Source organism: Podarcis melisellensis (assembly GCF_964234715.1).
Source record: "Podarcis melisellensis genome assembly, chromosome: 17".
Classification (NCBI taxonomy): Eukaryota; Metazoa; Chordata; class Lepidosauria; order Squamata; family Lacertidae; genus Podarcis; species Podarcis melisellensis.
In genome coordinates, this window is record NC_138534.1 from 4,808,608 (window position 1) to 4,822,386 (window position 13,779).

Below are 13,779 nucleotides of genomic sequence, written 5' to 3' on the forward strand. Positions count from 1 at the left end.
GGTGGGGGGAACACCCCCCGAATGACATCAAATGTTGAACAGGTGACGGAGTTTGCTTCACAAGTCGAAGTGAAACTGCACATTGCAACATGTCCGTATGTAACACAAGCCTGATGGTCATTTCTTCACTGCAAAGGATTATCAAGAGGGGGCAATTTGCAATGAAGAAATGACAGGGGAGAAAGAGTGTCACTTTTCTTCTGAAACTTTTACTTCAATCTGCTCCTCCCCCCCCAGGGGATTTCACAGACATTTTGAACACTGTGCAGTGGAAGGGGAGACACTGATCTAATGTTTCACCTGCTTGCATTTTAACAGGGGGTTTGGTCTTAAGTGCATCACAAAATGATACCTAGTAGGTGCCATGGCACTCCGGCACCCATACCCCATTCAGTGGTCACAATAACAAGAACATAGGAACATATGGAAGCTGCCTTATGCAGAGTCAGATCATTGTTCCCTCCATCTCAGTAGTGCACACGGCGGCTCTCCAGAGTTTCATGTGGGTGTCTCTCTTAGCTCTACCTGGAGATGACAGAGATTGAACTGAGGACCTTCTTCTGTATGCAGAGGAGATGCTCTGCCCCTGGGTTGTGGCCCTGTTCTGTCAGCATCAGGAGCAGTGGTGGTGGTGCAAACATTTTCATGTACAGAGTATTGCTCTTTTATCTCAAAAGTATACATTACATGCAAATGTGTGCAATGGTATGCTGAACTAACTGCTTTAGGAGGGATAAGTGGCAGAAGAAAGACATTGCTCAATCCTTTCTCTACCCATTGCTTTCATACATTTGTAGGTAAAGGTAGCTTAGCTCTGAACACTTGGAAACTGATATCTCTGCAACAAGTTGTGTGCAGCAAGTGGAGAAACGCATGTTGCATAAAAATTAATTGTGCAGAAAGGCTCTTGCACAAGGCTGGGGAATCAGCTTGATAGGTGGGGCTGTGGTGGTTTGGTCATGGTGGACCTCACAAGGTGCCATACTTTATTTACAAAAGCACTGCTTTGGGAGAGGATGGAAGAACTCCACATTCCAGCAACAAGAAGTGACTCTTGCCTCTGAGGAGTTCTCACACTTGAGATACATTAGTCACAATTAAGCCCAAAATGGTCGCTTTTGTAAATAAATTATACCATTTACTTTACCATCTTGTGGAAAAACCACTTTGTAATTTTTGGGTGTGTCTGGAATTGATGCTGTCCTCCTTTTCTTAAGGCAGCTGCCTGAGCAGGCGTGCTTTAATCTGAATATCTGATCCCGTGACAGAGTTGTAGGAGTTTTTATATGATGCAGTGGAGGCTGAAGCTTGAATGATAAATTATAAGCTCTGTTTTAAGCAGAACTGAATGCACGCTAGGAAATGCTTGTAGAATGAAGCAGTGGCAGTCGGCTCCCTGTAGAATGTACCGGTATTCATAGAATGGACCAACCTTCATGAAAAATACCGGTAGTTCTTCCTCAGGCACCCTAAACATAAGAATTCAATCCATCATCCCACTCCTTCATTCTAGTTGGAACATAGCTAAGTTAAATACTGGCTGTCCAGCTACTGAAATACTTTTGAAATTGCAAAGAAGTGTTAGTGGTTCTTTGCTACTCTTCATATAGCTTACAGATAAGGTGGTTATTTTGGAGCACTGAAAGTGTGTTGCCAAGGTGATGGAATTTTACAAGCGGCTGTTTATTAACTTATACAAAATCCCTTGAATGTTGATGTTCCTTCTACAAGTTCTTTTTGTTATAGTCTTCTCAGAGTGATTCTTCTGTTGGTGGTGATGGTGAGGTTCCTTATAGTAAGATTTGGAGAAAGGACGATCAATTTAACCACTTTTTAAAATATCTTCTTCTCACCAGGCTCCAGATGCACAGGTATCCTACAGTGCAGAAGGGCAGACATTGGATGGATCCATCATGGGAGTCCCCCAGCAGATCTTGACAGCCACTTCCCCCCAGACTATCCCTGCACCACAGATGGTGAACCAACACCTGCCAGCTAACATACCGTTGACCTCTGCTGCTAGAATCGGTAGTCAGGCTCCAGCTGCTGCAGGATCAATGGAACTGGAGCATGCTTCTGCCAGCTTTGTGCCTGCTGGTCATTCACCTGTGCTACAGGGGCAGCCTTCAGTTCAGTTTGTCAACAATATGCCAAGTTTAGCACAGGCTCTTCCTAACCCTTCAGCTGTGCCGTCAGTTCCACAGGGAGTTACATCCATTCAACAACCCCAGCAAGTTCCCCAGCAGGTGTCAGTTCAACAGATGCCCCAGCAAGTACCCCAGCAGGTGGCACCCATGCAGCAGCCCCAGCAAATTGTTCAGCAGGTGGCACCTACACAGCAGGCTCCTCAACACATGGTGTCAACGCAGCAGGTTCCCCAGCAGGTGGCACCCATGCAGCAGACCCAACAGGTGGCACCCATGCAGCAGACCCAACAGGTGGCACCCATGCAGCAGACCCAGCAAGTTCCCCAGCAGGTGGCACCCATGCAGCAGACCCAACAGGTGGCACCCATGCAGCAGCCCCAGCAAGTTCCCCAGCAGGTGGCACCCATGCAGCAGCCCCAGCAAGTTCCCCAGCAGGTGGCACCCATGCAGCAGCCCCAGCAAGTTCCCCAGCAGGTGGCACCCATGCAGCAGCCCCAGCAAGTTCCCCAGCAGGTGGCACCCATGCAGCAGACCCAGCAAGTTCCCCAGCAGGTGGCACCCATGCAGCAGACCCAGCAAGTTCCCCAGCAGGTGGCACCCATGCAGCAGACCCAACAGGTGGCACCCATGCAGCAGACCCAGCAAGTTTCCCATCAGGTGGCATCCATGCAGCAGCCCCAGCAAGTTCCCCAGCAGGTGGCACCCATGCAGCAGCCCCAGCAAGTTCCCCAGCAGGTGGCACCCATGCAGCAGCCCCAGCAAGTTCCCCAGCAGGTGGCACCCATGCAGCAGACCCAACAGGTGGCACCCATGCAGCAGACCCAGCAAGTTCCCCAGCAGGTGACAATGCAGCAAGTTCCCCAGCAGGTGGTATCCATGCAGCAGCCCCAGCAGGTTCCCCAGCAGGCGATGTCCATGCAGCAGCCCCAGCAAGTCGCACCCATGCAGCAGACCCAGCAAGTTCCCCAGCAGGCAATGTCCATGCAGCAGCCCCAGCATGTTCCTCAGCAAGCAACATCCATGCAGTCCCAGCACGTTCCTCAGCAGTTGGTGGCTATGCAACAGCCCCAGCAAGTTCCCCAGCAGGTGGCACCCATGCAGCAGCCCCAGCAGGTTCCATCCATGCAGCAGCCCCAGCAAATGGCCTCTATTCAACAGCTTCAACAGGCAGCAGTAATGCAGCAGTCTCAGCATATTCCCCCACAAGTGGGCTCCATTCAGCAATCTCCACAAATTCCCCAGCAGGTTGGTTCCATTCAGCAGTCCCAGCAGGTTGTGCCAGTACACCAGGTCTCTGCCATGCCACAGCCGATTCAACTTCCACAGTGCCCACAGTATCCCACGCTGCCCCTCAATGCTTCGGTGCAGCCTTCCCTGGTGCAGCAAGAGCAGCAAGCTATTCAGACGCACCAATCCACAGATCAACATCCTTGTGTAAGGCAACAGATGTTATACCACCTGCCTCTACAGCAGCAGAAACAAGAGCAGTTTCTTTTCCAGAGCAGCTCTACAGACCAGTTGGCAGCTGTCACTCAACAAGTTGTAGAAAAGCCACAGCAGGCCGAGCTCTCGGGTTCAACTCCAGAGCAGGTGGCTTATCCCATCCAGTACCACCTGCAAGCCCCAGAACAGCTAATATATCAAACGCAGCCCCCCCACCAGCTCCCAGCTTCAGAGCAGCTGACACCTCAAGTGCAGCCCACCAACCAGCTCCAGGCACCAGAGCAAGCACCATGTCAGATGCGTGTCGCTTACACAATGCAAGGCTCCGATCAGCCTCCGTGCACAGAGCAACTGGTCTATGCAGTCCCTGGAGTGTATCCAGGACAGCCCTTGGACCAACCGACATATCCAATGCAGTCTTTTTACCAAGGACAGGCAGCTTTCGTAACCCAACCAGCGCCATATCTAATTCCGCCTCCAGAGATCCAGCAGGCTCACTTAGCAGTACAGGTTGCAGATCAACGGAGTTTTGCCATGCGCTCCCCTGAGAAATCGTTATATACGGTGCAGGATAGTGGCGCTGGCTGCATGGAGCAGCAGGTTTGCCTAGGGCAGCCAGTGGAGGCCCATGCTTATCCCTCCGAGCAGCTCCAGCCTGAGCCATCAACATATCTGATCCAGCAGGATTCCGGCATAGGGCACCAGCAGCTGCAGCCTCCTCAGGCGGGACACAAGTTTGCAGAAGGCCAACAGCCAGGATCGCAGGCCCCTTTTGTCCCATCTCAGCCATCTTTTATCCCACAAATGCAGCCACAGGCTCCCTATCAAGAGTTCAACCAGCATGCTATTCCTCAGCCCCTCAACGCCACAGTCCCACAGTCTGCCCCAAACGCACCACAGACTGTGTCTTCCATGCCAGAACAGTCAGAGCCAGCTCATGCAAGGCAACAGCCGCCAGAACTGCCCGGGCACCTGCATGGTCCTAGCCTCCTCCAGCAACCTCCAGCATTTCAGCCAGCTGATAATAACCAACCATTTACAGCTTCCTCAGTACAGTCAGCATATGTGCAGCAGCAGCAGCAGCTGCCAGTGTGCCAGGGGTCCATGTTGCCTGCAGAGCCAGTGGTCCAGAAGCAGTTCCCTTCAACAAGTTCTGGAGCAGCAGCAGCAGCCCTGAACCAGCAAGCATCACTTAGCACAGGGACACAGCCACACCAAGAACACGTTCAAGGACAAGACATTTCACAGGTATATCATTCTTTTTTTAAAAAAAATATTGTTTCCTAGGATTCCCGCCCCCTTCAACAGAAAAGAGAGTCACAACAAAGTGGCTAAGTATTTTGACTTTTTAATGGTGATTGCATACTTCAGGGCCAAACTGGACAAGATGTTCCATGCTTCTGTATCTGGCCGTCAGGTCATGCACCTCCACACTGGCCTGGCTTTCTTGAGTGTGTTTGCGGGGCTGCAAAGCGCCTTTGAGCTGTGGTACAATCATGGATTGGCTGGATGCAGAGGAATAGTGGGAGGCACCAGCCGAGGAACCCCCCCCCCAAGGGAAGAGGGCTCAGAGCCAGGGCCTCGGTGGTGGGTGGCCAGAGAGAGAAGAGGGTGAAGCAGAAGAGGTAACAGGGTTTAGTGAGAAGGGAGAGACTGTGGCAGAGAGCAGTCCAGAGGTAGAGACAGAAATGGGCTGGGGAGGAATGGGGCCAGAAGGCAATGGGGCTGGCTGCAGAAGAAGCCAGAGAGTCTCCCCCTCCCGGTGCGACCAGCTCCTCTCCCTACTGGTCTCCTAGAACACGCAGAGAAATCAAGAGGGCAGGGCAGAGCCAGGTAGTGCGCAGACGCCGCCTGAGGCTGAGTGAGACCCTGGAGAGGAAGAGTCCCAGTGGACCCTTGGAAGGCAGGCATCTTCAGCCCTCACAACTGCTTCATCGGGGCAAGATCTCGAAAGAGTTGCCAAGACCGACAGGCCGGACTTGTGGTTTGTTTCCTTGAATAAAAGCCTCCATTGATTTATTGTTTTGTTGCTGCCCTACACCTGACTCCAGCCCTGACAGATGTGCCCCTTGCTTCCTGAATGAAGAGTGGAGAAGTGTGGGTTGAAACCCAGAGTGTAGCCTCCTGTGTATCAAGGCAAGAGTTGCATCTGTTGCTCTGCCCACTTTTGCCCATCCCGCTTCTGGCACACAGGCCCTGGAAGGCAGCCCAGGAGGAAATGCAGCTCTCCGGCAGAAAAGTTTTCTCTCCCCTACACAGTCCCCACAGCTTAGGTTTGTTTAGCATGGGATGGTGGTGACATTTTCTTCCGCGCAAACAAGACTCAGCCAGAAACTCTTGTTCTTTCAAGAGGGTGCAGAGTTAACCAAAAGTGTTTCCTGTTTTGTGTTTAATTTCTTGCTAATCAGATTTGTGTGCTTCTAATCTGCTTCACAAGTGGTATTTTTGACAACTGGCAGGCATAGCCTTCCATGAGTGCTACGTGCAAGACTGGATTTAAACAATGGAAAAATTGTTCTAGTCCAGTAGCCCTGTCAGGAAAAAGAGGTCAACCCTAGTCCCTCCTTTCTTTGTCTATGGTCACACCTCTGCCAACCTAATGGTTGCCTTGTAGCTCTGTCAGCAGAGCATGAGACTCTTAATCTCGAGGTTGTGCCCCACATTTGGCAAAAGATTCCTGCATTGCAGGGGGTCGGACTAGATGACCCTCGTGGTCCCAATTCTATGATTCTATGATTTTCATCCCGCTTCATCTTAGCTGGCCCTGCTTTGTCCAGCCACACTATCTTTCAACCAGCAGTGTTCATCCAGCATTCTTCTTCACCCCTTTCCTGCCCATTTAATACAGCTTTGACTGCCTTGTTTCAATAGTCCTCTCCTTTTGTTGGTCACTTTCTTCCTTAATTCCCTGTCTCTTTTCCTCTGCTTCTACCATCTGCTGTTCTTTTAGGTTTCTGTGACTGCTTCCACACTGGACATGTACTGCTTCCTTACTCATGCAAGATGGCATGAACAAAACATTTTCCTCTCACTTTTTCCCTGTTCCACTTCCTTTTTTATGAGCTTAGAAAACGCAACTTTTTCTCAACTTTTTTCGTAGCTGCATACAGTACATTCCCTGGGCATTGGTGGGCTACTGTTCTGTTATTCTGGCCTATAGTGACCTGTATAGATTGTTCCACCCCTTTTCTAGATTGCTGTAGCTACTTTTTCTCTCTCTGGTTTGTTTCTCCTATCTAGGAATTAGTTCTATCGGTTTGACCTTTCTCTTTCCAAAAAGTGTTGCACTCTTTCTCCCACTCCTTCTTACATTGCAGCAATGGGGCGACATGATAAGGAGTACCGTGAAGGAGGAGGTAGTCTTCGCTCCCCCTGGTCCCAATGACCCCCCTCTCAGTAACTGGAGTTGGGAAAAGAGGACTCAGAACATGGCTGCAGAACAAAGTGTTAGGGTCTGCCTTCAAGAAGTGTGGAGGCTGAATTGCTCTTCAACTTTCAGCTGAAAGCAGAACCAAAATGATGAGGGATTGCTAAATCATCCATACCTGGAAGCACCTTTTATCTCTGTTCATTGCAGGCTCTTTCCCGTTCTTTTGGCTACCTGAGCCTCTTGTTCCTTAGCTTCATCATCTCCTGAGACCTCTTCTTGCTCATCTTGCCTACCGTGGCAAGATAGCTCTTAGGGTTAGCACACAGTTTCAGTTCTAGACAACCTGATTTCTCATTTCTGAGGGGAAACTATCTGAGCATCCCCTGTTGCCTATTTTGTGTTCTCGGCACTTTCCTTGTTGCAGTTGTGTCTGTGGATAAAGGTTTCTCCATTCTCCTGCATATCTAATCATGCCACCAATGTCATTTGTAGCTATTTGTGACACCTTCAAACTGTGTACTGGATTATAGACTGTAATCTAGTGATCTAGCACAATGCTGTGTCTATTCCATAAAAAGGAAAAATGTTGTGGATAAACTAGGTTTAACCTCCTTAGAATGTTTTATCCTTTCTGCTGTGCATGCAAGAGGTGTTCATTCTAATGATCTTTAGAGATTGTATGTCTTTAACTGTAGAGTAACTTGCCTCAGCTTTCCACTTTAATGACTTTTATTTTCACTTTTTCTCCTGGGATTGCAAATAGCAAGCATACCGTACCTTTCTGAGACTGTAAATATTTTCCTAAACATGGATGGGAAATATTTTCAAAGCAAATGCAAAGCTTGGAATAGAATCTCCAGAGCTAGATATTATTCAAGGTTATCTTTAGAACTGGTGCTGAATGCTACTAGAAGAAGAAGAAGGGAGGGGGGGAGCAGATCCGGGTCCTGAGGATGTCAGCCTGGAAAAGTATGATTGTGTTTCATTTCAAGCACACAAATTGTTTGCATTTTGTGTAATTACTTAATTTGCTTAGTATCGCTGCATCCAAGTGAGGATGGCAATTGCAGAACCAACATACTGTAATTAATTTTCTCCCTCCCTATTTCTAGGCTTCCATCTTGGTACCAGAACAACAGCCATCGGATCAAAAGCAGGATTTTGTTCAAGGGTGAGTCTGCTCCAAGGTTAATTGTTTTGGCCTGGTGGAAGGCAGGAATGCTAAGTGCATGGAGATCAAAACTAGTGAACATCTCCATTTTCTATACAGAGAAGACAAGCTCAAGGCTTGCAGAGGGGTGGGAAGGGGGGAGTTCACTTCAACCAGAAGAAAGTTGGCAGAGTTGTGGTAGGAAGAAACATTATTGAAGCATATTGTACACAAAGATAGGAGCTCTCATCATTCTCTCCCTGCTAAGAACTTCAGTTAAATTTAGGGAAGTAAATACTTAGGATAACTGTTAGGAATTTTCTGATCAAAGCAGTAGTGTGCTAGAAAGTTAATTTATGGATTTCACTGGAAGACTTTAGGTTTGGGATTCCCAGAATTTGCCGGTCCTCAATGCCAGCGCCAAACCTTTTGCCAAATGAGATGTGAACTAAATGGCACCTTCCCTAGCCCAACCTTACAGACTAAGGTCACCAGTTGAAAAGCAGTTGCTATATCCATCTCTCCCTCCTGCCCTGTCATGTTACCACCCACTTGCTGCAGGGTCCAGCCCTGTGCCTTATTACACTAAGGTAAGGACTAGTCCTGGTCCTCCCCATAACCCCCCTTCTGTACATCTGCAAAGGTGCCATCTAGCCATTAGCTTTCTCTGCATACCACCCCAAGCACCACTAAGACAAAGTAAAGAGAACAATAGTAAGAAAGTGAAGTGCTTTTCCTGAGTGTTTGCAGTACTTTAGAAGACACTTTGTACACAACTACGAAGTTGTGTGGGAGCCAGTTCTCAATGGCTTCGCTACTTCCATTTTGTTGTAGTAACCTTGAGTTCAGTAATCTTGGCCTTTCTCACCTGATCATTGCCTAGAAGACAGCGGATGGAAGGGTGGACATTGTTGGTCCCATCTATGTGGCACTGGGATGTTGAACATGACCACAGTGGCCTAGAAAGAAGTCAGGGAAATCCACCTGCCCCACAGATAGGGTAATGTATACAATAGGGGGACCATCAACAGCCCTGTAAGCTAAGCTAATATACTCCCCATTACAGATGCGGTGTGTCTGTCTCTCTCTGTGTAGTTGAGACTGGGAGAAATGTGGTTTGTCCAAGGCACCCATGTGAATTTCACCCATGTGAATTTAAGTGTTTAACCATCAATGGTAATGTGACAAAATAAATGCATATACCATAGACAGCAATGTCTGCATATGGTACCTAGCCACCTTCAACTCACTTAAAAAGTAGTGTTTGCCAGCCCTACTTTGATCTATTTCCCTATTCAAATATTGAGTAGGTTTGCTGCTGTGAGGTAATGCAAGACCTCATTTGGGCTAGTTGATAAAAGGAAAACAAAAATTTGCTTAAATTAATGTTCAGAAGTTACAGAGAGCTTCCCCTCAGAAGTGTCTCGGTGTGCTCCTTCTAAGAGTGCTCACCTCTTTTCCTATCTTTTAAGACCGATCCCTGATGTAGCCATTCAGAAGGAAGGTGCCAATGGATGTGACCTTCCAAGTGGAAATGGCAAACAAGACAAAAGCAAGCAACGGAGAGCTTCATGTGCCCGAACAGAGAAGGGAACCAAATTTCAGCTCACTGTGCTGCAGGTATGTATGTTTTAACAATCTAGGCTAAACCATGCATAGCTCCAGAATAGAATTCAATTGAATGACATCTGTCTGGAAAATATATCTGAGGTTGTTTATCTGGGCTCTACTACCACGTTGTACAAATTCCCATTTGCAAGCAATGCTTTAATGACTATAAATTCTGCAACTATGTGTGGAATTCAATTGGAGTATGTGTCCAGAGAATGAGATCCACTAATGCAATGAGACTTTCCCACCCTCTCCTTACCCTGAATGACCCCAAACCTTTTCTGGGTTTCCCCCCAACCCCCCAGAGCAGATTTAAATGGTGCAGGAGGGTGCACAGGGGTAGGAGAGGATGGAAAGTTCCATTGTACAGGGACTCCTCATTCTGCACATGCAACAACTTAGTTGAATCCTGCCCTGGGACTCCAGATAATCATTTGTTTTTCTGGTTAATATATGTTAAGAAGAAGCCCTTTGGCTCAGTCAATTCTTATATTCACAGATCATATTTCAGGGGGCACCTCAATATGGGGAAACAGAATAGCAAGTTGTTCTTTTAACACCATCTTTGAGCAGAAGAGCACTTTTATAACTTCTATAATCTCAGATTTGCCTAGAATCAGTCTTTGTGGATGGTAAATTGTGGGATGAATTTTGAGACTTGCAAAATGGACTGATTAAAACAATTGATTTATCCAATGTTGTACACAATTAATGTTTCTACTCTGGTTTGTGTGTCCGCTGTCAGAGATAGCAGATGACTTCACAGTTTTTTGTGTATCTTTTTAGCTTAAGTTTATTCTTGCAGCTTCACAAGATCAGAAAGGAATGGGTTCAGATCAGTTGCTTTTAAAACAACACAATGTGTGAACAGGATCTAGAATCCATTCCAAATGTTATTGAAGGCAAGTATTTGGAATCAGGTCATAACTGGAGGGGAAAATTTGAATATAGTTTTTGGGTGAAGAAGTATATTTTCAAGCCTCCAGAAAATGCTTATAAAGTCTTTTGATGGAATATTTGAAACTGAGGTCACTGAATCCCAAAGACCAAGTGCTGGCATTTTCAACAGATGCCAGATTCTACAGAAATGAATCATTTCTCTATTCATTATCATACTATAGGACAACATATAATATGTACATAATTATCTATTTAAAACAACAACAAAGATAATATGTAGTGTTAAACCTTTTTAGTTATTGGTGCTTTGCCACTTCAGCCTTTGGACAAGTGCTGTCATTTTACAGGATTGGTGTCACACCAGTCAGGTAGAGGTCATCTTTGTTTGCTAAGAACTGGAGAAGAAGAGGCAGGTTCTGACTCTATCTAATTACTCAATCCCCCCCTCCTTCAATCAGGTGTCAACATCGGGGGACAACACGGTGGAGTGCCAGCTTGAGACTCATAACAACAAGATGGTCACATTTAAATTTGATGTTGATGGAGATGCTCCAGAAGACATTGCTGACTACATGGCAAGTTTCATAGAGCCTGCTTTCCGCTAGAGATTTCTTGTTCAAATGCTTGGGTTGCTCGGGACAATGTGCAATAGCCTTGTGTCTTGTTCATAGCATTTCTCAAGATATGGAAACCCCTGAGGTCTAACCTTAGTCTTCCACTTGACATGCCCTTGCACAGATTATTTTGAGAACTAACTTTGAGAGGCCTTGGGGCAAGATCCTAAAAATGGGGCCGCTAGAGGAATCAATGAAAACTGGGCTTGGAGGTTTGACTAAACTCAGCCTCCCAGGCACTGTCACCTTTGGAAACGTCGCATGTAAGGACTTCAAGACAAACGTTTTAAAAATCCTTAAACCATTTGAACTAACCTTCTAAGTTATTATTTCAGGTTTGCTGCAGACTCCTGCAGGACCATCTGTTGTTCCTTGGGTTAATAAGATTCAAAATGGTGTTTTAGCCCTAAACATTAGAAAATTGGAGGGGGGGGGGAGTGCAGGTTGGATAAATTCATTTAATTCAATGGAAGAAGGTCTTGCCTCCTTATAGACACTCCCCCCCTTTCCTATTTCCTTCATTGCACAAGTTGTGTTCTTATATCTCGTTTATAATTTTATCCATTTCATTCACTTCTGAATTTTTAATTTTTCTTTGACTTTATCATCAAAAGCTCCTTGTATTAAACTTATATTATTTTGTTGTTAATGTTTGTTTTTCTCTCGTGTGTATTGTCTGCTTTTGTTGTTCAGTAAATTTTAATTTTTTAAAAAAATAAGCGGCCAAAGACTTTGACAATAGTACACATTTCTTCTTTAGACATAAAATTTGCTGCCTGATCCTATACATCTTTGAACTGGGGTAGGGGGTTTGTATAGCCCCACTCAAGGTGTTGTGGATTACAAATCCCATCAAGCCTGATCCTTTATCACTGGCCATGCAAGGTGGGTCTAATGGAGTTGTGGCTTCCATATCTCATCAGTTCGAGACAGCATGGCCAGTGATCAAGAATACTGGGCGCTGTAAACCAACAGCATATGAAGGGTCACAGACTCCGCATCCCTGATTTAGTGGGACTCATTTCCAGGTACGTATGATAGGATTAAAACCTTGGATTAGTAAAGGTAAAGGTACCCCTGCCCGTACGGGCCAGTCTTGACAGACTCTGGGGTTGTGCGCCCATCTCACTTAAGAGGCCAGGGGCCAGCGCTGTCCGGGGACACTTCCGGGTCACGTGGCCAGCGTGACATTTAGTACTACAGAAAATACTGAATGGAGGACATTGATCTCCTATGAGGATGTGGTGCAGGGTTTTGTAGTTTCAAGCTGGTTTGACACCTGATGCAGGAGCACACCTGGAACTATGTAGGTGTGGATTTGATCATTCCTTGGATGGAGACCCCATGTAAGAATGGGGTGTTTGTTGAAGACTTGGATCCCCCTGCTTCCGTACAGTCGTGATTTCTAGTACTATGCAGGGGTGTGGAGTGAGACTAGACTTTATCCTTTTTGCAGATGGCAGGCATCACTCAGATAATGGATTCCATTGGATGCACTGAGGCTAAACCCCTCCCAGGGAGCCATTGGGTGCTTCTAGGGGTGAGGCCAGGACCTGTGAGCAGATTTTGAGGGAAACTTTCTTCCTGTGGTTGGCTTCTGGATTATAATTAGGTCTGGCCCCTGATTTTGGCATTTTGCAAAATAATATGTTTAGAAAAAGGAATACTTAAGTATAGCGATACCATTTTAGAATGAGTATGTTTCTTCCTTATTACTGGGGGAACTTGAGATGGCTTCTTGCTACATACACACTGGCACAATTTCAATTGTTTTGGCTATATATGAGTTTTCCTTCAGCCAAACAATATTATTCATTTGGAAAGCTAAGATTTCTCTGATTGTATAAAATGTGATAGAAGATGCATTTACATCTTCTACCCTGTTTTTTCCTTCCCATGTTAGGTTGAAGATGACTTTGTGTTGGAAAATGAGAAAGAGAAATTTGTTGATGAACTGAAGGCTATTGTTTGCCAGGCCCAGGACATCATCCGCAGTCTTCCAGTTGAAGAGCGAACTACTGGCACAGAGTCTACACCTTCTGATCTTACCCAAGTAAGTTATGTTTGTTTAGTGATACCACTTTTCTGGGAAAGTGTGTGCTTGTATTGGGAAATTCCCTTTTTATATTTATCTATTCATTTTTAATTCAGACAGGATCTTCTGAACAAGTTCAGATAAACCCAGCATCTACTCAAACTGGCAGTAAGTAACTATTTTAAAACATTTAACATTGAAGGTCAAACAAAAAAACAAAACAAAACCACCCTCCTTAAAGGTGAAAGTGATGAAAATAGTGGATATTTTGGCAGGAACTAAAGCAGATTTGTTCCTTGTCAGTTAGGCTGCCTTTCGTCTCTCAAATCTTCTTATGGTAGATCACGTCTTAGGTGGAGTCATCTTGGCACATATAATTGATTCTCTGCAATGGCCCTGATAGCTGTATGGGAAGATTCTAAAGATTTTGAGTGACATTATTCAAGGCTGAAATAAGACATTTAGAAATCTTCTATCAATTAAGCAGTATATACATTTAAAATAAATAA

The 13,779-nt window shown here is 46.0% G+C and overlaps 2 protein-coding genes across 22 annotated transcripts in view; one reads left to right on the forward strand and one right to left on the reverse strand.

Annotated features, from left to right (window-relative positions):
- The window catches only part of PFKFB1 (6-phosphofructo-2-kinase/fructose-2,6-biphosphatase 1), a 294,172-nt gene that overhangs the window by 108,203 nt on the left and 172,190 nt on the right, over positions 1–13,779 (reverse strand). The window lies entirely within an intron of this gene.
- WNK3 (WNK lysine deficient protein kinase 3) overlaps positions 1–13,779 on the forward strand; it is an 81,577-nt gene that overhangs the window by 41,410 nt on the left and 26,388 nt on the right. For 4 of the 21 annotated variants that reach the window (XM_081895152.1, XM_081895155.1, XM_081895141.1 and 1 more), the window contains 8 exons: positions 1,857–2,384; positions 2,439–2,975; positions 3,042–4,838; positions 8,073–8,131; positions 9,583–9,730; positions 11,080–11,196; positions 13,139–13,288; positions 13,387–13,438. In XM_081895152.1, coding sequence (XP_081751278.1) covers positions 1,857–2,384; positions 2,439–2,975; positions 3,042–4,838; positions 8,073–8,131; positions 9,583–9,730; positions 11,080–11,196; positions 13,139–13,288; positions 13,387–13,438 — 3,388 coding nt within the window. Of the gene's footprint in view, positions 1–1,856; positions 4,839–8,072; positions 8,132–9,582; positions 9,731–11,079; positions 11,197–13,138; positions 13,289–13,386; positions 13,439–13,779 lie in introns of all 21 variants that reach the window. The other 17 variants (XM_081895160.1, XM_081895159.1, XM_081895158.1 and 14 more) reach the window with 17 other exon arrangements.